The sequence below is a fragment of the Capra hircus genome, chromosome 3, assembly GCF_001704415.2.
Source record: "Capra hircus breed San Clemente chromosome 3, ASM170441v1, whole genome shotgun sequence".
In the NCBI taxonomy this organism is placed as follows: Eukaryota; Metazoa; Chordata; class Mammalia; order Artiodactyla; family Bovidae; genus Capra; species Capra hircus.
In genome coordinates this window covers 34,726,298-34,752,589 of record NC_030810.1, presented here as the reverse complement: position 1 = coordinate 34,752,589, position 26,292 = coordinate 34,726,298, and the positions used below count along the sequence as shown (strand labels likewise).

Genomic DNA, 26,292 nt, shown 5'->3' with positions numbered 1-26,292 from the left:
GCATATTTTTTCACTGAAGCAGCTTGTGTGGAGAGTTCAGTGCCTTGTTGTAGAGTAGCTCACAAGAAACATCAGAGGATGCTGTTTTTCTGATGGTTCACCAGGCTAGGTTCCAATCCTTTCGTGAAAAGTTGATAGAAAAATAGGAAGCTCAAGTGCCTGTGGATCTCTCTGAGATACAACAAAACCATAACCTTAGAGCCCCCTTGGTCTCAGAATGAGAAGCTCTCTAAAGAGAGCAAAAGAAAAATCAAACCAACTAAAGAGAAATGGAATATTTCCTGCTGTATCACTGAACAAAGGATGTCAGTCAAAGGCATCAGCGATTGCAGCCACTGCAGATGGTGAGCTGATGACCCTTGACGGAACTCAGGAAAGAAAGAATATCTGCCACATAGCAGCCATCACACTGCAGCCACTCCCTATGTTGAGCCCTGAGGAAACTCAGGAAGTGAAGACACTGGATACTGGCCCCAGATAGGTGAGGTGCCTATCAAAGGAATGATTTCAGTGAGCCCAGACTCTTGCATTTTCCCACCCACAGAAAAGCGCTAAATTCCTTAACTTGAGATATCTGGTTTCCCTTTAATTAACAATAATCTTCCCTGGTGGTTCAGAGGTTAAAAAGTCTGCCTGGAATGCGGGAGACCCGGGTTCGGTCCCTGGGTTGGGAAGATCCCCTGGAGAAGGAAACGGCAACCCACTCCAGTACTCTTGCTGGAGAATCCATGGAGGGAGGAGCCTGGTAGGCTACAGTCCATGGGGTCGCAAAGAGTCGGACACGACTGAGCGACTTTAGTTTCACACTTTGCCATTCAGACTACCTGCCCTTTGTTGCAAGACTTCTGCATAATCTGGTTACTGCCCACACCACACTGCTGCTGCTGCTAAGTCGCTTCAGTCATGTCCCACTCTGTGCGACCCCATAGACAGCAGCCCACCAGGCTCCTCTGTCCCTGGGATTCTTCAGGCAAGAATACTGGAATGGATTGCCATTCAATTCAGTTCAGTCGCTCAGTCGTGTCCGATTCCTTGCGACCCCATGAATCACAGCACGCCAGGCCTCCCTGTCCATCACCAACTCCCAGAGTTCACTCAGACTCACGTCCATTGAGTCAGTGATACCATCCAGCCATCTCATCCTCGGTTGTCCCCTTCTCCTCCTGCCCTCAATCCCTCCCAGCATCAAGTCTTTTCCAATGAGTCAACTCTTCGCATGAGGTGGCCAAAGTACTGGAGTTTCTGCTTTAGCATCATTCCTTCCAAAGAAATCCCAGGACTGATCTTCAGAATGGACTGGTTGGATCTCCTTGCAGTCCAAGGGATTCCCACCACTCAAATCATGCCCCCTCCTCTGAGAAGTTCTTTCAGGGTTAGTTGAGATGCTGTCTGCCAGGCTTGAAGTCCTAAAATTCTCATGGAATAAAACTTAACTCTCAACGTTAAGGCTGTGAATATTCTTTATACAGAAATAAAAAAACACCTCCCAGCCTGGCCTTTTCTGACATCTAGGCTGGTTCTCCAGGGAATCCCACGCTTGACATCTAGTGGGTAGCAGGCAGGCTGGGCTCCAGCCCAGAGAAGAACAGACTCAGGTGGGGGAAAGCTGGGGCGAGGGGAGGAGGCAGGACCTGAGGAAAGGCAAGGAGAGGTAAGGTGGACCCGGCGCCACAGGGAGCCAGGGGTGGGGCTTAGCTGAGCGCTGGGGGAAGGGAAGACCGCGGTGGGAGGAGGCAAGGGCGGGCTGAGACAGTAGGATGGGGCGGGGCCTGGGAACCTGGCTGAGAGCGCGGAAGCACAGATCCTCCCAGAAGCGAAACCAGACATCGCAGTGATGCTGGAGGCCCTGAGCTCCCTGGCGGCGGCCCTCTGGGCGGCTCTCCGTCCTGGCACCGTCCTGCTGGGGACACTCGCCTTTCTCCTCTTTGTTGATTTCATGAAAAGACGGCTCCAAAGAACTACCCGCCGGGGCCCCTCGGCCTGCCCTTCGTAGGCAGTTTGCTCCAGCTGGACCCTGAGAAGTGGCACCTGGTCCTTCAGGAGGTAGGAGCAAGCGAAGGTGTCAGGGCCACGTCTTGACCCTGACCTGCAGGACAAGGGCCTTCCGGGTACTAAGGACAGGAGACTGAGGGGGATCTCAGGTTAAATCGGAAACCCGGGTACACCCGAAGTTGAGCTTCTCTTTCCTCACCGTCAACTGGAATGATTCCAGCTGTGCTTTCTAGGGGTGAGCAATTGCTGCTGCTGCTGCTGTTTGCGCTGCTGCTGCTGCTGCTGCTGCTGCTGCTGCTAAGTCGCTTCGGTCGTGTCCGACTCTGTGCGACCCCATACACGGCAGCACACCAGGCTCCCCTGTCCCTGGGATTCTCCAGGCAAGAACACTGGAGTGGGTTGTCATTTCCTTCTCCAGTGCGTGAAAGTGAAAGTCGCTCAGTCGTGTCCTGACTCTTAGCGACCCGCATGGGACTGCAGCCCACCAGGCTCCTCTGTCCATGGGATTTTCCAGGCAAGAGTACTGGAATGGGGTGCCATTGCCTAATGTTTACTGTTTACTATTTAGGAATCCCGACTCCATGAGCTTTGGGGGAGGGAGGGGCTGCAGGCTAATGTACAAAGCAAAACTTGCTTCTCAGTCCATCTAGCTGATGGAAAGAAGTGTAAGTATTGAACTGTAGCACTCATCTGAAGTCTCATATGCTTCCAGGAGCTTGGTTATCTGCATAATTTCTCTCCTGTTAGGGATACTTGGATAGAGTATAGTTCAGAACCCCCTCTGCATTCTCAGTAAATGTTTTTGACTGACTAGGTGAGCCTGTGTCTTCTCTTCAGTTTCTTTTATTAGAGACTTGAGGATGACAGATATAATACATTTGTAAGTCATTTAGTTGTGTCTTGTTAAATATTACTGGGACATTCAATTTATAGTATGATAATTTTGTCTTTTTAATAATTTTATCCATGGTAGGGGGAGGAGAGATGCTATATTTCCCCTTTTGGAGGTTCCCTTTTCTAAGTGTAAAATGAGGATGTGTGTGCGTGTGCCTAGTAGCTCAGTCCTGCCTCTCTTTTTGTGACCCCATGAATGGTAGCCCGCAAGGGTCCTCTATCCATGGGGTTTTTTCAAGCAAGAAAAGTGAAGTGGGTTGCCATTTCCTTCTCCAGGGGATCTTTCAGACCCAGGAATCGAGCCCGAGTCTCCTGTGTCTCCTGCACTACAGGTGGAATCCTGCTGAGCAATCACCAGCTAAATCCTCACCATTTTTCAACCACATTGCTTCCATCCCCACAAGGACAGAGCCCCTCGCTTTCAGGCTCCTCCATAAACAATCCACTCTCACTAAAGTATTCATTTAAAAATGTCATAAAGTAGCATTAAGTGATATGATTAGAATATAGAATTTTAAAGCTAAAATGCTAGGCTCCTAAACCTGTACCCTTTTAATTTCCAAGTATTGAAAGATTTTCTCTTTTCTTTCTGTTAATGATTTACAGTTGGCGTTCATTAGGATCAGAAGACATATATTATATGATTTCAACTTTGAACAAATGTGTAAAGGTTGATTTTATGACCCATGATAGACACTTAAAAAAAAAAATTCTGCTGCTGCTGCTGTGTGGAGCGCTCTGTACCATATGTCAGTTAGGCTTGAAAAGATGAGTGTGTTATTTAGTGCTTCCATACCCTTGCTGACTTCTTATCTACCCATTCTATCAATCACTAGGAGAGGCGTGTTAAGTTTCCAGCTATAATTAGAGGTTTATTTCAGTGTTTGGTCAGTTCTGGTAGTTTTACTGTATTTACTTGGCAGCTCTTTTATTTGGCTCATGCACATTAAAATTGTTATTTCATCTTGGTGAATTGGCTCTTTAATTATTGCATAATGTCATTCTTTATCCCTGATGATTTTCTTTGCCTAAACTTGATTTGATATAATATAGCCACGCCAGCTCTTTTGATTAGTATTTGTGTAGCACATGCTTCTCCAGTTTTTCACTGTTGACCTACTTATATGATTATACTTGAAATGAGTTTTTATATATAACATGTAAGTGGCTCATTGTTTCATTCTACCAATATCTCTTTTAATTGGTGAATCTAGATCATTTGTATATAGTGTAATTTTTGTTGTGTAAACACTTAAGTCTGCCATTTTACTATTTATTTTCTATTTTTCACTTTGTTTTTTGTTCCTCTGGTTCTCCTTTCTCGTGTGGGTCACACGAATATTTTTTAAGAATTCCTTTTTAATTTATCCATAGTTTTTTTTAGTATATCTCTTTATATTGTGCTTTAAGTGCTTGCTGTAAACCTTACATGCTATGCAGTCAGTCAGTTCAATCACTCAGTCGTGTCTAACTCTGCAACCCCATGGACTGCAGCATGCCAGGCTTCCCTGTCCATCACCAGTCCCGGAGCTTGCTCAAACTCATGTCCATTGAGTCAAAAACTAAGTGATTGCCTAAGTTATTCAAAATTGATAATGGCCAAACAAGGACTTGAAACTTACATCTGGTCTTTACTTATGCTACTTTTCATGATATAGGTAGAAGGTAAATTGATTTTTCAGGGTTTCGTTTATCCAACAGGCATTTATGACATACTTATCAAATGACAGCATAATACAAGAGAGTATGTGATGAAAGGTGTGGTATACATTTTCGGTAACCAAGTGAGATGTCATTAAGTGGTTCACTGTGGATAGGAAACCTTGGGGATAACCTCTGTAGAATGCTGAAATAAATTTGGGTGAACTTGAACAGAATGGTTGTGTGGAGTAAAGTGGACAGGAGATTTTTAAATTGGAAAAGTGACATGAGCTGAAACAAAGTGAGAAGGCTGTGAAGAAACTGGCTGATCTGTTTGGCATGATGAGAACCTTCCTAATTTCCCATGCCCCATTTTCTAAACATTTTCTACCATAGCTGTCTGGCTTATTATAGAATCATTTATGTGAATAAGAAAAAAATCTTATTGGACTCTGATAGGGAAATGGTATCACTCTCTGGCCATTTTCCCTCTATTTCTTTGTGATTATCTTACAAGTATTATTTGCTAAAATACACTCTAAATATATCAATAATAATACATAATTTTATTATCAATTTTAGTGTTATGATTACTAACAGCAGAATCCTAATGATGAGATTTGTAACAGCCCTCATTTTATACCTTTGGAAACTGAGACAGAGGGAAGTTATATAGCTTAACCAAATATAACATAGAAAGTAACCAATGGAAGCTGGATACAAAGCAATTTGTTTGCCTTCAAAATCCAGGTTCTTAAACACTCACCTTTTGACGTTAAGACATTCTTGGTCTAATTCTAGCACCTTTCCGACACTATATCCCAGGCTCCCTACACAAGTGAGATGTATTCTGTCCAGGCACCTCTCCTAGCCCGGGGTCCCTTGGCTGTCTGTGACACCCCCCACACTCCTCCTTTATTAGTGCTTTCTCCCGCTTCCTCTCCCTGCCCCGTTACTCTCATTCTCAGTTTATTGCTGTCACATACAGTAAACTCTAACGTCCCAGTGCTGTTTCAGCTTTATGTCTTTGTCCTTAAATCTCACAAATACCTCCAGTCCCATATATCTTTGGCACTTTGGCTAAGTTTCTTCTCCATGACTCACTTTCCTTACTAAACCATGACTAATATCATTACTGCCATAAGGTGGTGTGAGGGAAATGAGACAAAAGGTGAAAGATGGTTAGCATGGCACCCAGTGGATGTGGCTGGCTGTGACCACCAGTGCCTTTCCCCTGTACATCTTCCCTTTGCTCTTGTCCTGTCTGCCTCCTTGAACGAGTGCACCTATGCTCCGGAGTCCATTCATTCCCCAGAGTCTAGAGTGGCTGTCTGCCAGTATCAGAAAACAAACTGTCTTTCCTATTGTTGTCTTCTTTCTTCCTCACAGAAACTTTTTTTCCCTTTTTTCAGGGGTGTAGAGAGCACACTGCCCTGCTTGTGAGATTTTAGTTCCCCATCCAGGATTAAGCCTGTGTCCCTGGCACTAAAGTCCAAGTCTTGACCACTGAACAGCCAGGGAATTACCCTACCCCAGAACCTGTAAGGGAACAATAATTTTTTCTCTCTTATAGGTGGGGAGCACAGGCTCCAAAAAAAATGAAACAGCTTTCCCGAGATCTCACAGCTAGCCAGCTGTAGAGTTAACATGGCTCCAGCTAGTATGTTCTTGTCTATGACTGGACCTAGCCCTGTAATGAATTTTTTGCCACCTAGAACCTGTTGAAGAAGAGGACACTGTCTTGTGGTTAAACAGATATGATTTTCTATGAAGTCCATGCTTTCTACCCCAGACATTCACTAAACATATCTCTGCCTTCTCTGGTGAGTCACATGGGCTGAATTTTCTCCCTTCACTAGAGTCTAAGGCGCTTGAGGTTAGAGACTTTGCTTATTTTATTGTATCTTTATACCTTAATCTCTGGATACATATGCTCACTCAATCCAAGTAAGATGAACATATGGATGAGTATTTATAATGAATGCCTGTGTCCTGTAGTAGATTAAACTGAAGTCTAGTTGAGACCAAGAGAAATGGAAACAGGCAGAAATATTTCCAACAGCCCAAGGCACACATGTGTGCGCATACACACACACAAACACACACAAATTCCCCTTAATATAGGCTGCCAAAGCTATACATACCCTCCATTCCAGGACACACAGAGATGTGCATATGTAACTATGACTCTTCTACTATTTTTCAGTTTATGAAGAAATATGGGAACATTTTTAGCTTGGATTTAGGGGCATTTTCTTCCATTCTTTTAACTGGATTGCCCTTAATTAAAGAAGCGCTTGTCCACCAAGGTGAAAACTTCTCCAACCGCCCTGTAGTGCCTCTCCAAGAGCGCATCATAAACAATAAAGGTAAGCTGTTACACTGGTAAGTGTATGTTTGATATTCTTGTGGTCTGTGAAAGTATCTCCAACAATCCCAGGGACCAAGCTCCTCATAAGGAGCCTGAGTGCCTGCATTTCCCTGTTGAAGACACCCCCTCAGGGCACCTGGCAGAGTCAGCTCTAATGTCAGGGATTTGGGAGAAGCGACATGACCTGCATGAACTCACTCTGGGTGCTTTGATAAATAAGTATCCTCATCACTCAGTGATGTGATGTGTTGTTTAAGCAGAGAAAAGGCAATGCGTCCTCAGGCTCTCTTTCTGCTTTTGCACTCAGATCTCTTCCCCTAGAAAACGGATGTGGATCAGCTTGTTCCTGTTGATTAAGTGATCCCTTCTTTCCTCCAGTTCCTTATGCTCTGTTATTAAGGCTGTGCCCCAAAGGTATCTCAAGCCTTCTATCTATGTTAAAAGAGTTTGGCATGAGTACTTAGAATGGTCACTAAATAAACTTCCATTTTCAAAAATCTAAATGAAAAACTTAAATCTATACTTGTAACAAAACAGCATTTTTTTTCAGGTATTTCTCTATTCCGCTTTGAAATAGTTCACCCATTATTTTACATTCATTTACTCTATTATCTGCCATAATAAACCTAGTAAGACCAGGCACCAGTGACAGAACAGTGAGTAGAACAGAAAAAAATTCTTGATTTTTCTGTAAGCTACATGCTATTAAGGAAAACAGTATCAAGTAAGATAATAATTTAAGTCCTCAGTGTTAAAAGCAGGGTTCACTTAGTATGGGTATCAGATCTGGTCCTGAGACTCAGGAAAAGCTATTGTAAGTAAATGACAAGTAAAAAAGTGAACAAGCAATCCAGCAGAGGGAACAGAATGAAAAGTTTATGAGGTGGGAAGAAGGACAGTGAACTGAGGAACTGAAAGGTATCCAGTGTGGGAAGAACAGAGATTAAATGGAGATAATTAAATGAAGATGAAGATGCTAACTTTGGCCAGAAAGAGTTCATGTTTAAGGATGTTGCTTTTATCATAGTAACAACAGAGGCTCCTGAATGGTTTAAGTAGAAAAAGAAATCATCGTATTTACATGCTGCATTTTAAAGATTTCTCCAAGCTATAATGTCAAGAATGGGATAAAAGGAGAAGGAGACTACTGTAGCATTTTAGGTGAGAGGAGGTGGTGGCCTGGATTAGCCAGGTGTCACAAATGGCAGTTCAGTAGGTTAGACCAAGAGACTGACTGTGAAAACACATGGATTTAAGCTATTCAGGAGGCATATCCAATAGGACATGATGACCTAGACAGAGGGAGAATGAGGTAGACGCCCAAATGAGTAGGTAAAGGACAGAAGGAGGATATGGAGAAGGACAAGGTGTTGGCTGGCCTGGGTGGGGAGTTGTATGGAGCAAATCATGAATAAAATCATGAATATGCTGAGTGTAAAACCAAGAGAGTCAAGCAGACAATTGGTTACGTGTTTGCAGCTGAGGCACAGATATAGATGTTCACATCAGTAGATGTTATCTGAAATATTTGCAGCTGATGAGATTTCACAGAAATGGAGGATAAGGGTAAGAGAAAGGAGGGTTTGACCCAAGCTCAAAAAGGCCCATCATTTCAAAACTTGATAGGAGATAAGGTAACTGAAGGTATGATGATTTCTGTCAAGTCAGAGAATTAGCAGAAAAGCCTGGAGAGTGTGGTGTCCTGGGCACCACTGGAAAAGAGTGTTTCAAGATAAATGCATCTCATGCTGTTGACACATCAGCATGAAGCTGAAAAGGATCCTGGACTGAACAGCAGGGAGGGCCATTTCATTAAGGTGATGGAAGTGAAAGGGAGATATTAGAAGGAGTGAAAGAGTGTACTGGAATGAAGAATTGAGAGGGTGGTGGTCTCCCCTGTGTTATAAAATAAATGAAGTTCTCTGCACACCTTTTATCCTTTGTCTGTGATTTCCTTTCTGCACACATTCACAATTCTTTGTTTTCTTGGGTGATTCATCTATTTCTTTAAGATATTTAAACTTTCTCTTTATGAGTTTTGATTTTGTCTAGTCCATTAGTGCATGCTTAGCATGTACCATAACAAATACTTAGATATAGTGTGTGACAAGTAGTCAAAGCATGGGCATCAGAGTCAGGCAGGCTTGGAAATGAATGCCTGTTTACCTGCTCCAACTGTGTGACCTTGTAGAATGTACTGTTATCTCCTGTGCCTCATTTTTCTCATCAAAAAATGGGGGGGGGGGGGCTGGTTTTACACTAATGATTTCATCAGAGAGTTTCTGAGTACTAAATCCCAGAATGCATTAAAAATGCTAATATGCACAGCACTGCAAGCAGTCAGTAAATTCAAGCCATTATATCCTTGCTTAGGGACTATTTTTCTGATTAGTTTTCAAGTACCTTACAGCCTTTTTTCTTCCTTTCATCTGATACATCACAGGTCTTGTTGGCTTTCTTTCATAATGTTGGCTTTCTTTTCCCAGGCTTGATCATGTCCAGTGGCCAGTTATGGAAGGAGCAAAGAAGGTTTGCCCTGACAACTCTTAGGAACTTTGGTTTAGGAAAGAAGAGCTTAGAGGAACGCATTCAGGAGGAGGCCTCCTACCTCATCCAGATGATAAGAGAGGAGAATGGTGAGCATGTCATAGGACACGTGCAGGGACTGTGGCTCATACGTTCACTAACCAGATGCTCACCAATACCTACCCGTCTGTCCCTAGCCCAGTATTGTGTAGGGTACTGAGGGGATAACAGGGAACAGCTAACCATGACCTGTCCTCATGTGGCTCATGAATGAAGAAAAAGATCGGTATTAAACACAGTATTGGTTTTAAATCCTGGTCATCAGTTAGACTTCCCAGGCATTGACTGAATACTTATTAGACCCTGAGGTTGTCAGACCCTGGGGTTACAGTCTCAGAGGTGGTTCTGTAGTCAGTGTGTCATATGGTACACAGAGTAGAATCTCTGTAAAATAGAAACAATCCTATCTGAAGGCTCCATTTCTTCTCCTGCCTCCAGGACAGCCTTTTGACCCTCACTTCACAATCAACAATGCTGTTTCCAATATTATTTGCTCTATCACCTTTGGGGAGCGGTTTGACTACCAGGATGATCAATTCCAGGAACTGCTGAGGATGCTGGATGAGGTCTTAAATCTACAGACATCAGTGTACTGCCAGGTGAGGCAGTTGTCACTTGCTATCTTTCATAAAGACATTAGGCTGATGTCCATCACAGATTAGATTGGGTCTTTCTTTCCTTTTTAACTAATGTAACCTTTTAAGTGATCTCTTCAAGAAAATTAGAGATACCAAGGGAACATTTCATGCAAAGATGGGCTCGATAAAGGACAGATATGGTCTGGACCTAACAGAAGCAGAAGATATTAAGAAGAGCTGGCAAGAATACACGGAAGAACTGTACAAAAAAGATCTTCACGACCAAGATAATCATGAGGATGTGATCACTAATCTAGAACCAGACATCTTGGAATGTGAAGTCAAGTGGGCCTTAGAAAGCATCACTATGAACAAAGCTAGTGAAGGTGATAGAATTCCAGTTGAGCTCTTTCAAATCCTGAAAGATGATGCTGTCAAAGTGCTGCACTCAATATGCCAGCAAATTTGGAAAACTCAGCAGTGGCCACTGGACTGGAAAAGGTCAGTTTTCATTCCAATCCCAAAGAAAGGCAATGCCAAAGAATGCTCAAACTACCGCACAATTGCACTCATCTCACATGCTAGTAAAGTAATGCTCAAAATTCTCCAAGCCAGGATTCAGCAATACGTGAACCGTGAACTTCCAGATGTTCAAGCTGGTTTTAGAAAAGGCAGAGGAACCAGAGATCAAATTACCAACATCTGCTGGATCATGGAAAAAGCAAGAGAGTTCCAGAAAAACATCTATTTCTGCTTTATTGACTATGCCAAAGCCTTTGACTGTGTGGATCACAATCAACTATGGAAAATTCTGAAAGAGATGGGAATACCAGAGCACCTAACCTGCCTCTTGAGAAACCTACATGCAGGTCAGGAAGCAACAGTTAGAACTGGACATGGAACAACAGACTGGTTCCAAATAGGAAAAGGAGTATGTCAAGGCTGTATATTGTCACCCTGCTTATTTAACTTATATGCAGAGTACATCATGAGAAACGCTGGGTTGGAAGAAACACAAGCTGGAATCAAGATTGCCAGGAGAAATATCAATAACGTCAGGTATGCAGATGACACCACCCTTATGGGAGAAAGTGAAGAGGAGCTAAAAAGCCTCTTGATGAAAGTGAAAGAGGCGAGTGAAAAAGTTGGCTTAAAGCTCAACATTCAGAAAGTGAAGATCATGGCATCTGGTCCCATCACATCATGGGAAATAGTTGGGGAAACAGTAGAAACAGTGTCAGACTTTATTTTTTCAGGCTCCCAAATCACTGCAGATGGTGATTGCAGCCATGAAATTAAAAGACACTTACTCCTTGGAAGAAAAGTGATGACCAACCTAGATAGTATATTCAAAAGCAGAGACATTACTTTGCCAACTAAGGTCTGTCTAGTCAAGGCTATGGTTTTTTCTGTGGTCATGTATGGATGTGAGAGTTGGACTGTGAAGAAGGCTGAGCGCCGAAGAATTGATGCGTTAGAACTGTGGTGTTGGAGAAAACTCTTGAGAGTCCCTTGGACTGCAAGGAGATCCAACCAGTCCATTCTGAAGGAGATCAACCCTGGGATTTCTTTGGAAGCAATGATGCTAAAGCTGAAGCTCCAGTACTTTGGCCACCTCATGCGAAGAGTTGACTCATTGGAAAAGACTCTGATGCTGGGTGGGATTGGGGGCAGGAGGAGAAGGGGACAACCGAGGATGAGATGGCTGGATGGCATCACTCGATGGACGTGAGTCTGAGTGAACTCTGGGAGATGGTGATGGACAGGGAGGCCTGGCATGCTGCAATTCATGGGGTCGCAAAGAGTTGGACGCAACTGAGCCACTGAACTGAACTGAACTGAACCTTTTAAAATTGACTTCAGCACAAACCTGTTTGAAATCAATCTGTTGACTTTAGTGTTTTTGATTCTTGTTCTATTGTTCATGTGGACACATCCACTCCTTTCTCTTGCGTATTCAGCTGTTTGTAAAAATCCTTAAAGATTTCCACCTATTGTACTATTTCCATGCCATCCACATTTGTTATTACCAGTTTTCTAAATTGGTAGGATATGGATTTAAGGCCTTCAACACTCACCCCGTCCTTGGTAGTCCCTGCTGTCTCCTTTTGTCCTGCTAGGGTTTTAAGTCTGTCAAAAGCTCTGCTCATCTGCTTGGTCTCTTAGTCTCTTTTCTTTATTTGGAAGATACTTCTAGGGGAAAATCAGCCCCAAGTGTTGAGGTGAATCCTTGTATACCTAATGGAAGATTTACTTGTAATCATTTTTAACAAGCAACACTGCCTAGAGTTTGATGGACCCATCTCACCCAAACTGATAAAGCAGTTAGCGTGATTCCTGGCACATTAAAGGAACCTAATGAGTTTGAGCTACTAGGATTATTGTTATCAGTATTTCCTTTGAATAACATTCCTTATTGTCACTTCTAATCATGCTAAACCCCAGCCCCTATTCAGTAATTCCATTTTCTTCCATCCTATTACGACAGAATCCAGGAAGTTTGGGACCTCAGTGAGCATGTATTGACTATTCCCAGGGAAAAGAAATTCCTGGAAAGGTTGGATGAGTCAGGAGGCAGGGGGTAATATGTACTTTTTAGAGACCCAAAATAGATGAGGTAGTTTACCTGACAATTTCACATACTTTATTTCAGTCAGTTTTTTACAACAATCCTTTGAAGATGAAATGGCACACCCTAATGTGTGCAAGTAAATATGGGAATGCTTAAGCAAATCCACATAATGATCCACTGACTGTTGTTAACTGTACAATAGATCTCATGTAATTGAGTAAGGAAAATAACTCTGGTGCCCCAGTGGCAGTGGTTATACTAAGTCCTTCAAATTACATCATCATCTTCATTATTGTCATTAATATCATTATTATTCCCAAAGCCTTATAGCTAAAAAGCAATACAGCTAACAGTCAAAGGCATGTGTGTTTCATTTTAAGTCTAGGCAATTTTACATTATGTTGGTCTATCTGTTTTCTACCAGATATTTTTAGTGAAAATATATCCAAAACCCACTTAATTTTAAAAATTTCTTATCCACATGAAGAATACATCATAACGCACAGATAGTCAAACACGCATCTATGTTGAACGTAACTAGCTACCTAGCTAGAAAGAGGTGTTTTATGCACACACAAAGATACACACACATAGTAGAGAAAAATGCCATGAAAAAAATAATAAAAGAAAATAAGGGGATGGGAAGAGGTTCCAGAAGTACTGCATTATAGAATTATCAGGTAAGATATCTCCAAGCACGTGACACTTGAGCTGATCTGAATGAAACAAAGGCTAGAGTTATACGATTTCCAGAGGAAGACCAATCTTCATTGAAGGAATAGCAAATCCAAAAGACTGAACATTGCCATTCTTGATGTTGTCACAGAGACCAATGGAGCTGTACTAGAAAGACTAAGAGTGAGTAAGATGGCAGCGAGTGATAGCAGAAGAGGGGGCAGGCGTGGAAGAGGCCAGTTCATGTAGAGCTCCAGGCCAGGAGGATGATGTAGAATTTCTCTAAATGTCATGGAAAATCTTTGCAGGATTGAAAGATAAATAGTTGAATGATCTGATTAAATTGTTAAATGATCTCTCTTGCAGCTCAGTGGAAAATAGACTGGGATAGGGGTTGAAGAGAGAATCGGGGAAATTGCTGGGAGGCCTTAGAGCACCTAGGTAAGAAATGTTGGGGCTTTGTCCTAGAATGACAAACACATGGAGTACTGAGAAGTGGTCTGGAAATGGTTCTATTTTGGATGGAGTGCTGAAATGCTTTGCCAGAGGGGAAAGAAGAGGGGTGTGACAGAGATGAGACAAGGGTGATTCCAAGCGTTAATGTAAGCAAAGAAAATACATAGAGAGATACAATGGTTTCCTTGTCTTCAAAAATAGAAATCTGGTACCCACTTGTCTCTAAGACTGTTTTGTTTTCTCCATCAGTTCTACAATATGTTTCCAAGGATAATGAATTTCCTTCCGGGTCCGCACCAAGCACTCTTTAGTAATATGGAGAAATTGAAGATGTTTGTTGCCCGTATGATTGAAAACCACAAGAGAGACTGGAATCCTGCTGAAGCAAGAGACTTCATTGATGCTTATCTCCAGGAAATAGAAAAGGTGAGGGAACCTGAGTGTTTTCCTGAGTAGTGTTCTTAGAGGGCAAATGAGGCAATTCTGATATCTTATTGCTGCTGCAAGAAATCACCACAAACTTGGTGCTTAAGACAACCAACATTTATCAAGTCAAGGTTGGGGCAGGGCTGGCTCTTTCCAGGCCTTAGGGCAGAATCCACTGATGGGATTTTCCAGAGTCTAGAAGCTACCTGTACCCCTGAACTTATGCCCCTTTCCTCCATCTTCAGAGCCATCAATGTAGCTGCTTCTCTTCCACCATCCTCATGTATTCTCTCAATGTGCTCCTTGCCTCCTTTTACATAGACTCTTCTGATTATAATGGGTTCGCTAGGATAGCCCATATCAAAATCATTAATTTCATCATATCTACAAAATTCTGTCAAAAATTATTTACCGCTTCCAGAGATGAGAACATGAGCATCTTTGTGATTCATTATTCAGCCTACCAGAGGGTTGGAAAAATAGAGACACTATTTCAGAGGGTGCTGCTGCTGCTGCTGCTGCTAAGTCACTTCAGTCATGTCCGACTCTGTGTGACCTCATAGACAGCAGCCCACCAGGCTCCCCTGTCCCTGGGATTCTCCAGGCAAGAACACTGGAGTGGGTTGCCATTTCCTTCTCCAATGCATGAAAGTGAAAAGTGAAAGTGAAGTCGCTCAGTCATGTCTGACTCTTCACAACCCCATGGACTGTAGCCCACCAGGCTCCTCTGTTCATGGGATTTTCCAGGCAGGAGTGCTGGAGTGGGGTGCCATTTCCTTCCCGTATTTCAGAGTGTATGAATATCATAAACTCAGAATACAGATACATTCAAAATAAAGATATTGCTTTAAGAGTATTTGGCTTGAGGTCTTTCAGTTCAGTTCAGTCGTTCAGTTGTGTGCGACTCTTTGTGACCTCATGGACTGCAGCACGCCAAGCTTCCCTATAAAACAACAGTTCCTGTAGCTTAATGAAACTCATATCCATCGAGTCGGTGATGCTATCCAACCATCTCATCCTCTTTTGTCTGCTTATCTTCCTGCCTTCAGTCTTTCCCAGCATCAGGGTATTTTCAAATGAGTCAGTTCTTCACATCAAGTGGCCAAATTATTAGAGCTTTAGCTTCAGCATCAGTCCTTCCAATGAATATTCAGGACTGATTTCCTTTAGTATTGACTGGTTTGATCTTGCAGTCCAAGGGACTCTCAAGAGTCTTCTCCAACACCACAGTTCAACAGCATCAATTCTTTGGCACTCAGCTTTCTTTATGGTCCAAGTCTCACATCCATACATGACTGCTGGAAAAACCATAGCTTTGACTAGATGGACCTTTGTTGGCAAAGTAATGTCTCTGCTTTTTAATATGTTGTGTAGGTTGGTCACAGTTTTTCATCCAGGGAGCAAGTATCTTACTTTCATGGCTGCAGTCACCATCTGCAGTGATTTGGAACCCCAAGAAATAAAGTCTGTCACTGTTTCCATTGTTTTGCCATCTATTTGCCATGAAGTGATGGGACCAGATGCCATAATCTTCACTTTTTGAATGTTGAGTTCTAAACCAGGTTTTTCACTCTCCTCTTTTTACCTTCATCAAGAGGCTCTTCAATTCTTCTTGCTTTCTGCCATAGGAGTGATATCATCTGCATATCTAAGGTTATTGATATTTCCCCCAGCAAACTTGATTCCAGCTTGTGCTTCATCCAGCCCAGCATTTTGCATGATGTAACCTGAATATAATTTAAATCAGCAGGGTGACAATATACAGCCTTGACATACTCCTTTCCCAATTTGGAAACAGTCTGTTGTTCCATGCCCTGTTCTAACTATTGTTTCTTGATCTGCATACAGATTTCTCAAGAGGCAGGTAAGGTGTCTGGTATTATAATCTCTGTGAGAATTTTCAACAGTTTGTTGTGATCTGCAAAGTCAAAGGCTTTGGCAGAGTCAATAAAGCAGAAGTAGATATTTTTCTGGAACTCTCTTGCTTTTTTTTAATTAATTTTTTATTGAAGGATAATTGCTTTATAGAATTTTGTTGTTTCCTTTCAAATCTCAACATAAATCTACCATAATTATGCATATATCCCTTCCCTTTTGAACCTCCTTCCCATTTCCCTCCCCATCCCACCCCTCTAGGTTGACACAGGGCCCCTTGAGTTTCCTGATCCACATAGCAAATTCCTATTGGCTATCTATTTTAAATATGGTAATTGGAGAAGGCACTGGCAACCCACTCCAGTGCTCTTGCCTGGAAAATCCCATGGACGGAGGAGCCTGGTAGGCTGCAGTCCATGGGGTTGCGAAGAGTTGGACACGGCTGAGCGACTTCACTTTCACTTTTCACTTTCGTGCATTGGAGAAGGAAATGGCAACCCACTCCAGTGTTCTTGCCTGGAGAATTCCAGGGATGGCAGAGCCTGGTGGGCTGCCGTCTCTGGGGTCACACAGAGTCGAACACGACTGAAGAGACTTAGCCGCAGCAGCAATGTAAGTTTCCACATTACTCTTTCCATAGATCTCACCCTCTCCTCCGCTCTCCCTATGTCCATAAGTCTATTCTCTATGTCTGTTTCTCCATTGCTGCCCTGTAAATAAATTCTTCAGACCCATTTTTCTAGATTCCATATATATGCATTAGAATATGATATTTATCTTTCTCTTTCTGACTTACTTCACTCCGTATAATAGGTTCTAGGTTCATCCACCTCATCAGAACTGACTCAAATGCATTCCTTTTTATGGCTGAGTAATATTCCATTGTGTATATATACATGACTTCTTTATCCATTCATCTGTAGATGGATATCTAGTTTGTTCCATGTTCTAGTATTGTAAATAGTGCTGCAGTAAACAATGAGATACATATGTCTTTAGGGTATATGCCTAGGTGTGGTATTGCTGGGTCATATGGTAAGTTTATTCCTAGCTTTTTAAGGAATCTCCATACCGTCTTCCATAGTAACTGTATCAATTTACATTCCCACCAACAGTGCAAGAGTGTTCCCTTTTCTCTATACCCTCTCCAGCATTTATTCTTTGTAGACTTTTTGATGATGGCCATTCTGACTGATATGAAGTGATATCTCATTGTGGTTTTGATTTGCATTTCTCTAATAATGAGCAATGTTGAGCATCTTTTCATGTGTTTGTTAGCCATCTGTATGTCTTCTTTGCAGAAATGTCTGTTTAGGTCTTCTTCCCACTTTTTGATTGGGTTGCTTGTTTTTCTGGCTTTGAGTTGTATGACTGCTTGTATATTATGAAAATTAATCTTTTGTCATTTGTTTCAGTTGCTATTATTTTCTCCCATTCCGAGGGTTGTCTTTTCACCTTGCTTCTAGTTTCCTTTGCTGTGCACTTGTTTACTTTTGTTTTTATTTTGGTTACTCTAGGAGGTGGGTCCTAGAGGATCTTGCTTTGATTTATGTCATTGAGTGTTCTGCCTATGTTTTCCTCTAAGAGTTTTATAGTTTCTGGTCTAACATTTAGGTCTTTAATCCATTTTGGGTTTACCTTTTTGTATGATGTTAGGAAGTGTTCTAATTTCATTCTTTTACATGTAGCTGTCCACTTTTCACAGCACCACTTATTGAAGAAGCTGTCTTTGCCCCATTGTATATTCATGCCTCCTTTGTTTAAAATAAGGTACCCATAGGTGCATGGGTTTATTTCTGGGCTTTCTATCTTGTTCCATCGGTCTATATTTCTTTTTTGTGCCAGTACCATCTTTTCTTGATGACTGTAGCTTTGTAGTATAATCTGAAGTCAGGAAGGTTGATTCCTCCAGCTCCATTCTTACTTCTCAAGATTGCTTTGGCTATTCAGGGTCTTTTGTGTTTCCATATGAATTTGTTCTGGTTCTGTGAAAAATGTCTCTGGTAATTTGATAGGGATCACATTGAATCTGTAGATTGCATTTGGCAGTATAGTCATTTTCATAATATTGATTATTCCTACCCAGGAACATGAAATATCTCTGCATCTATATATGTTGTCTTTGATTTCTTTCATTACTGTCTTATAATTTTCTGTGTACAGTTCTTATGTTTCCTTAGGTAAGTTTATTCCTTGATATTTAATTCTGTTTGTTGCAGTGGTGAATGGGATTGATTCCTTAATTTCTCTTTCTGAGTTTTCATTGTTAGTATATAGAAATGCAAGTGATTTCTGTGTATTGATTTTGTATCCTGCAACTTCGCTAAATTCACTGATTAGCTCTAGTAATTTTCTGATACTATCTTTCGGGTTTTCTATGTACAGTATCATGTCATCTGCAAACAGTGAGAGCTTTCCTTCTTCCTTTCTGATCTGGATTCCTTTTGTTTCCTTTTCTTCTCTGATTGCTGTAACTAGGACTTCCAAAATGATATTGAATAATAGTGGTGAAAGTGGACACCCTTGTCTTGTTTCTGATCTTAGAGGGAATACTTTCAGTTTTTCACCCTTGAGAATAATGTTTGCTATAGGCTTATCATTTATGGACTTTACTATTTCCAGGTAGGTTCCTTCATGCCCATTTTTTGAAGGATTTTAATCATAAATGGGTGCTATATTTTATCAAATTCTTTTTCTGCATCAATTGAAATGATATGGTTTTGATCTTTCAATTTGTTAATATGGTATATTACATTGAATGATTTGAGTATATTGAAGAATCTTTGCATTCCTGGAATAAACCCAACTTGATCATGATGTGTGAGCTTTTTGATGTGTTGCTGAATTCTGTTTGCTAAAATTTTGTTGAGGATTTTTGCATCTATTTTCATCAGTGATATTGGCCTGTAGTTTTCTTTTTTTGTGTTGCATTTGCATGGTTTTGGTATCAGGGTGATGATGGCCTCATAGAATGAGTTTGGAAGTATTCCTTCTTCTGCAATTTTTTGAAAGAGTTTTAGAAGGACAGGCGTTAGGTCTTCTCTAAATGTTTGATAGAACTCTCCTGTGAAGCCATGTGGTCCTGGGCTTCTGTTTTGGGGGAAATTTTTGATCACAGCTTCAATTTCAGTGCTTGTATTTGGGTTGTTCATAATTTCTATTTCTTGCTGGTTCAGTTAGAAGATGGAACTTTTCTAAGTTCCAATTTCTAAGTTCTAGTTTCTTCCAGGTTATCCATTTTACTGCCATAGAGTTGTTCATAATAGTCTCTTATGATCCTTTGATTACTGCATTGTCTGTTGTAACCTCTTGTTTTTCATTTCTAATTTTGTTGATTTGATTCTTCTCTTTTTTCTTGAAGAGTCTGGATAAAGGTTTGTCAATTTTGTTTATCTTCTCAAAGAACCAGCTTTCAGTTTTATTAATCTTTACTATTGTTTCTTTCATTTCTTTTTCATTTATTTCTGCTTGGATCTTTATGGTTTCTTTCCTTCTACTAATTTTTGGATTTTGTTTTGTTTTGTTTTGTTTTTCTTTTCCCAGTTGTTTTAGGTGTAAAGCTAGGTTGTCTATTTGAGGTTTTCCTTGTTTCCTGAGGTAGGATTGTATTGCTATAAACTTCCCTCTTAGAACTGCTTTTGCTGCATCCCATAGGTTTTGAGTTGTCGTGTTTTCATTGCCATTGGTTTCTAGAAATTTTTTGATTTCCCTTTTGATTTCTTCAGTAACCTGTTGATTATTTAGAAATGTGTTTTTTAATCTCCAGGTGTTTGTGTTTCTTACAATTTTTTCTTGTAGTTGATATCTAGTCTCATAGAATTGTGGTCAGAGAAGATGCTTGATATGATTTCAATTTCTTCAATTCACTGAGGTTTGATTTGTGACCCAAGATGTGGTCTATCCTGGCGAATGTTCCATGTGTACCTGAGAAGGTATATTCTTTTGCATTTGGATGGAATGTCCTGAAGATATGAATGACAATATCATCTAATGTATCACTTAAGAGTTGTGTTTCCTTATTAATTTTCTGTTTTGATGATATGTCCATTGGTGTGACTGGGTGTTAAAGTCGCCTACTATTATTGTGCTACTGTCAATTTCTCCTTTCTCTGTTAGTGTTTGTCTTATGCATTTAGGTGCTCTTATGTTGGGTGCCTAGATGTTTACAATTGTTATCCCTTCCTCTTGATTGTTCCCTTGATCATTATGTAGTGTCCTTCCTTATCTCTTGTAATATTCTTTAAAGTCTATTTTGTCTGATATTAGGATTGCTGCTCTGGCTTTCTTTTGCCTCCCATTTGCAAGGATATATTCTTCCTTCCTCTCACTTTCAGTCTATATATGTCTTTAGATCTGAAGTGGGTTTCTTATAGACAGCATATATATGGGTCTTGTTTTTGCATCCATTCAGCCAGTCTGTGTCTTTTGGTTGGAGTATTTAATCCATGTACATTTAAAGTAATTATTGATAAATATGTTCCTATTGCCATTTTCTTAGTTGTTTGGGGTTTGATTTTGTAGATCTTTTTCTTCTCTTGTATTTCTTAACTATATAAGTCCCTTTAACATTTGTTGTAAAGCTGGTTTGGTGGTATTGAATTCTCTTACCTTTTGCTTGTCTGAAAGGCTTTTTATCTCTCCATTAACTTTGAATGAGATCCTTGCTGAGTACAGTAATCTTGGTTATAGATTTTTCCCTTTCAGTACTTTAAATATATCCTGCCATTCCCTTCTGGCCTGCAGTTTCTGCTGAAAGATCAGCTACTAAGCAAATGGGGTTTCCCTTGTATGTTACTTGTTGCTTTTCCCTTGCTGCTTTTAATATTTTTTCTTTGTGTTTAGTCTTTGTTAGTTTGATTAGTATATGTCTTGGTGTGTTTCTCCTTGGGTTTATCATAAATAGGACTCTTTGTGCCTCTTGGACTTGACTATTTCCTCTTCCATGTTGGGGAAATTTTCAACTATAATCTCTTCAAAAATTTTCTCATACCCTTTCTTTTTCTGTTCTTCTTCTGGGACCCCTATAATTCAAATATTGGGGCATTTGATATTGTCTCAGAGGTTTCTGAGACTATCCTCAGTTCTTTTCATTCTTCTTACTTTATTCTGTTCTTCAGAAGTTATTTCCACAATTTTGTCTCCCAGCTCACTGATTGTTCTTCTGCTTCAGATATTCTGATACTGATTTTGTTCTAGAGTATTTTTAATTTCAGTAATTGTGTTGTTTGTCTCTCTTTGCTTATTCTTTAATTCTTCTAGGTCTTTGTTAATTGATTCTTGCATTTTCTCCATTTTGTTTTCAAGGTTTTTGATCATCTTTACTATCATTATTCTGAATTCTTTTTCAGGTAGGTTGCCTATTTCCTCTTCATTTATTTGGACTTCTGTGTTTCAAGTCTGTTTCTTCATTTGCATAGTGTTTCTCTGCCTTTTCATTGTTTTTTTTTTTAACTTATTGTATTTGAGGTCTCCTTTTCTCAGGCTTCAAGGTTGAATTATTTCTTCTTTTTGGTTTCTGCCCTCCTAAGGTTGGCCCAGTGGTTTGTGTAAGCTTGGGATGGGATTTGTGCTGAGTTTTTTTATTTGTTTGTTTTTCCTCAGATGGTCAAGGCTGAGTGAGGTGGTAATGCTGTCTGCTGATGATTGGGTTTGTATTGTTTTGCTTGTTGTTTAGATGAAGCATCCTGCACAGGGTGCTACCTGTGGGTGAGTGATGCCATATTTTGTATTCAAGTGGCTTCCTTTGTGTGAGTTCTCACTATTTGATACTCCCTGGGGTTAGTTCTCTGGTAGTCTAGGGTCCTGGAGTCAGTGCTTTCACTCCAAAGGCTCAGGGCTTGATCTCTGGTCATGAACAAAGATTCCACAAGTGGTTTGCTATGGTATTAAGTGAGATTAAAACAAATACCCCAAACCAAGAAACCAAAGATGAACCCCTGACAAATGGCGGTTACAAAATCAGGTAAATAATAATTAAAATAACAGAATATACACATATACATATATATACCCATAAGTAAGGTCAAAACAGTCCAACAAAAATAAAGTACAGTAGATTGACCAGGTGAACAAAGGAAATAAAAAATTATATTTACCAGTTAAGAGCAAAACTAACTAAAGCACAAACTGTAAAACAAAACTAAATCAAGGTGCAAATAAAGCAGTGAAAGCAAAACTAACAAATATGTTGAGAGGAAAGAAAGAAAAAATAGATGTGCAAAGTTAAATAGACGTGGATGCAGAAGATTTATATACATTAAAGATTAACTTCAAAATAAAAGAATAGTAGGAAAGGCAAACCAAGGAATAAATGTAGAAAAATATATAGTAGATTTAAAAATTAAAATTATGACAAAGAGAAAAGAAAAAAAAAAGATTAAAAAAAGGAAGAAGAAAGAAAGAAAAAGGAAAACTCCACAGAACTGCAAAAGCCCAATATAGAGGCAGAGGTTTATAATAACAATAAAAAGTGTCACTGAATATACATACACACATATATATATATATATACACACCCATAAGCAAAATCAAAACAGTGCAACCAAAATAAAGTAGAATAGATTAACCTGGCAAACAAAGGAAACCAAAAATTATATCTACCAGTTAAGAATAAAACTAACTAAAGCACAAACTGGAAAGCAAAACAGAAGCAAGGTGCCAATTGGGGAATAAAGCAAGGAAAATAAAACTAACAAATATGTTGAGAGGAAAGGAAAGAAAGTAAAGAAAGAAAGAATAGATATGCAAAGTTACATAGAGGTAGAGGTAGTTAAATAGAGTTAGATTTATATACATGAAAGATTAACTGCAAGGGGAAAGGAACAGTAGGAAAAGCAAACAAAGGAATAAATGTAGAAAAATAATAATAGGTTTAAAAAGCCAAAAATTAAAATTAAAAAAAGAGAAAAGTCCACAGAACTGTGAAAGCCCAACATAGAGACAGAGGTTTATAAAAACAATAAAAATGTGACTGAGAAAAAAAAGAAGATCAAAAAATTAATTAGATTTCATAGTGCCAATAAAATCAACAACTACAACAGAAAGAGGGGGGAAAAAAGAAAAAAAATCCAAAAGAATCTACAGAACAAATCAAAACATAAGAATAATAAATGTTTTTTCTGAATCACTGCTGTCAGAGCCATTTCCCTCACTGGGAGTCACAGTCTACCTCACCTCTCTAGGATGCACTGTGCTGATCTCTGGACCTGCTGTGGGGGAAGCTCAGATTCTAATCTGGTCCCACTCCTGTGTGTTCTTTCCTCCAATGTCCACAGCTAACAGAACCAGTGCATTTTCTTTTGTGCAAGCTCTCAGTGTCCTTTGACATATTCCGTAGGCACAGAGACTGCCTAGTTGATCATGTGGGTTTAATCTGTAGCTTGTATGGCTGGTGGGAAGATTTTGGGTCTTCTTCCTTAGCCACACTGCCCCTGGGCTTCAACTGTGGTTTTATTTCCACCTCTGCATGTGGGTCATCCATTGCTCACTGGGGTTTGCTTCTGAGGCTGCCCTGGAGGACTTGGGTTTGCCCTTGTGAGGGTCAAGGGCAGAAGTGGTCCAGCTGCTTGGGCCGCAGGGGTTCTGGCAGCACCAGGTACTCAGAGGAGTTGGCAGCTAGGGCAGCAGGAAATATAGTGTTCTAGAAGACTATGGCAACCAGTATTAGCCAATATGCTCCAGTACTCTTGACTGGAGAACCCCCCTTCCTGACAGAGAAGCCTGGCAGGCCACAGTCTACAGAGTCACAAAGAGTTGGACAAAAATGAAGTGATCCTACCCCACTGAGAGTTGAGCATGAAGGTGGCGCAGCTTCTTGGCTTGCGGGGACCCTGGCGGCACCAAGTGTGAGGGGACATGGACTGCCTTCATTGCAGGAGTTATGGCCCTCTCAGAGTCTTTTTTCAAGCCTCTTGTAGCAGGCGATCAGAAAGCCTCTTTGGCCAGCCTTTCTCTGTAGCTCTGCTTATTCAGGCACTTAGAGGGCCCTTGCCTGCGGTCCTTTTCTGTTGTTGGGCACGTCAGGCACACAGAGGGGCCCACCTGGCTGGCCTCCTACTCTGTAGATCTGCGTATCAGGCACTTAAAGGGGCACCCTGGGTGAGGTCCTACTCTGGAGTTCAGTGCATCAGACGTTTGATGGGCCAGCCTCTCTACTGTTCAGCTGCCGATGCTGGTGTGTGGGGAGAGAGAGGCTTTGGTGATGGCTCCAGCCACTACCGCGTGACTCAGAAGTATTGCTTTGCTTCCATGGCTGCCCAGGTTTTCTCCACAGGCATTTCCCACAGTAATCTTCTTGTTCACATCCCCTCAATCTGTCTGTCTGTAATCAACAGCAGCCCTCACCCTGGGATTGCTCCACAATCCCTAAACTCCATCGCCCAGCCATTGCACCTTCCAGGGGACCTGTGTCCCTGTCCAACGTGCATATGGCTTCAGCAAGGACTGTCTCGCTCTCATTCCATTTAGGCTGCCACAGATCAGCTGTTTCACTTTCAGCCGTAAATGTCTCTACTCTGACTCATACAGTTACCTCAATGTGGGGATCAGACCCCTGCTTCAGTTCCCCCAGTGGCTGAGGGCAGGTCCAGTCCTAGTAACACTCCTGTTTTTCCCCCTCATTCCTTCATCCTACTGAGTTTTGCACGGTTCTGTATATTCTTTTCTGCGGGTCAGGTACTCCTGTCCACTCTCAGCTGGTGTTCTGCATGTACATCTGTGTCTGAAGGTGTATTCCTGGTGTATCTGTGGAGAGATATACACTCCATGTCCATCTACTCCTCCGCCATCTTATTCTCCTCCTCAAGCTTCCATGAGGCTTCTTTAAAGAGAACCGTAAAGGTGTGTGTGGTGAGCTCTTCAAAGCGTTTTGCCTGTGGATTGGAGCACGCAGATGTCCCCTGCTGGCTCCCGGCTTGGGGTGTGATGGTGCTGCGTCGAGCTCCTCGCAGGCACCCCAGGTCTTGCTGATCTGCTCAGGAGAAGCGGTCACTGTGAATGGTCTCTCTTGCTTTTTTGATGATCCAACAGATGTTGGCAATTTGATCTCTGGTTCCTCTGTTTTTCTAAATCCACCTTGAACATCTGGAAGTTCTTGGTTCACGTACTGTTGAAGCCTTGCTTGGAGAATTTTGAGCATTACTTTGCTAGTGTGTGAGATGAGTGCAATTGTGCAGTAGTCTGACATTCTTTGGCATGGCCTTTCTTGGGGATTGGAATGAGAACTGACCTTTTCCAGTCCTATGACCATGGCTGAGTTTTCCAAATTTGCTGACATATTGAGTGCGGCACTTTAACAGCATCATCTTTAAGGATTTGAAATGGCTTAACTGGAATTCCATCCCCTCTACTAGCTTTGTTCATAGTGATGCTTCCTAAGGCTCACTTGATTTCACATTCCAGGATGTCTGGCTCTACATGAGTGATTACACCATCGTGGTTATATGGGTCATTAAGATCTTTTTTGTATAGTTCTTGTGTGTATTCTTGCCACCTTTTCATAATATCTTCTGCTTCTGTTAGGTCCATACAGTTTCTGTTCTTTATTGTGCCCATCTTTGCATGAAATGTTCCCACGGAATCTTTAATTTTCTTGAAGAGATCTCTAGTCTTTCCCATTCTATTGTTTTCCTCTATTTTTTTGCACTGATCACTTAGGAAGGCTTTATCTCTCCTTGCTGTTCTTTGGAAATCTATATTCAGATGGGTATATCTTTCCTTTTCTCCTTTGCCTTTAGCCTCTCTTCTTTTCTCAGCTATTTGTAAAGCCTCCTCAGACAACCATTTTGCCTTTTTGCATTTCTTTTTCTTGATCACTGCCTCCTATACAATGTCATGAACCTCATCCATAGTTCTTCAGGCACTCTATCAGATCTAATCCCTTGAATCTATATGTCATTTCCACTGTATAATTGTAAAGTATTTGATTTAGGTCATACCTGGATGGTCTAGTGGTTTTCCCTACTTTCTTCAATTGAGGTCTTTGGAAAGCCCAAATACTGCCTTTTCAGTCTAATCTCTATGCTCTGCCCATATCTCAAAGACCTGTACCCAATAAGAAAAAGAAGCATTGTTTTATTAATAGCCATACCAATATCCAGTACACTACCCCTTTCCCAGTTCCCCAGTGCAGAGCACAAGCAAACATGAGTCAGATGCCAAAGGTTAGCCTCAAGTGGAGGACTTTTGCCTTCCTCCCTCCTCCCTGTCTCATGCACTTTCAAATGTTA

General features: G+C 41.0%; 1 protein-coding gene across 1 annotated transcript in view; it reads left to right on the top strand.

Moving 5' to 3' along the window:
* The window catches only part of LOC102191099 (cytochrome P450 2J2), a 32,723-nt gene continuing 8,208 nt past the window's right edge, over positions 1,778–26,292 (top strand). Inside the window, 6 exon segments of the mRNA XM_018044796.1 lie at positions 1,778–1,946; positions 1,949–2,043; positions 6,734–6,896; positions 9,385–9,534; positions 9,923–10,083; positions 14,015–14,191. Coding sequence (XP_017900285.1) covers positions 1,835–1,946; positions 1,949–2,043; positions 6,734–6,896; positions 9,385–9,534; positions 9,923–10,083; positions 14,015–14,191 — 858 coding nt within the window. The 5' untranslated portion in view covers positions 1,778–1,834.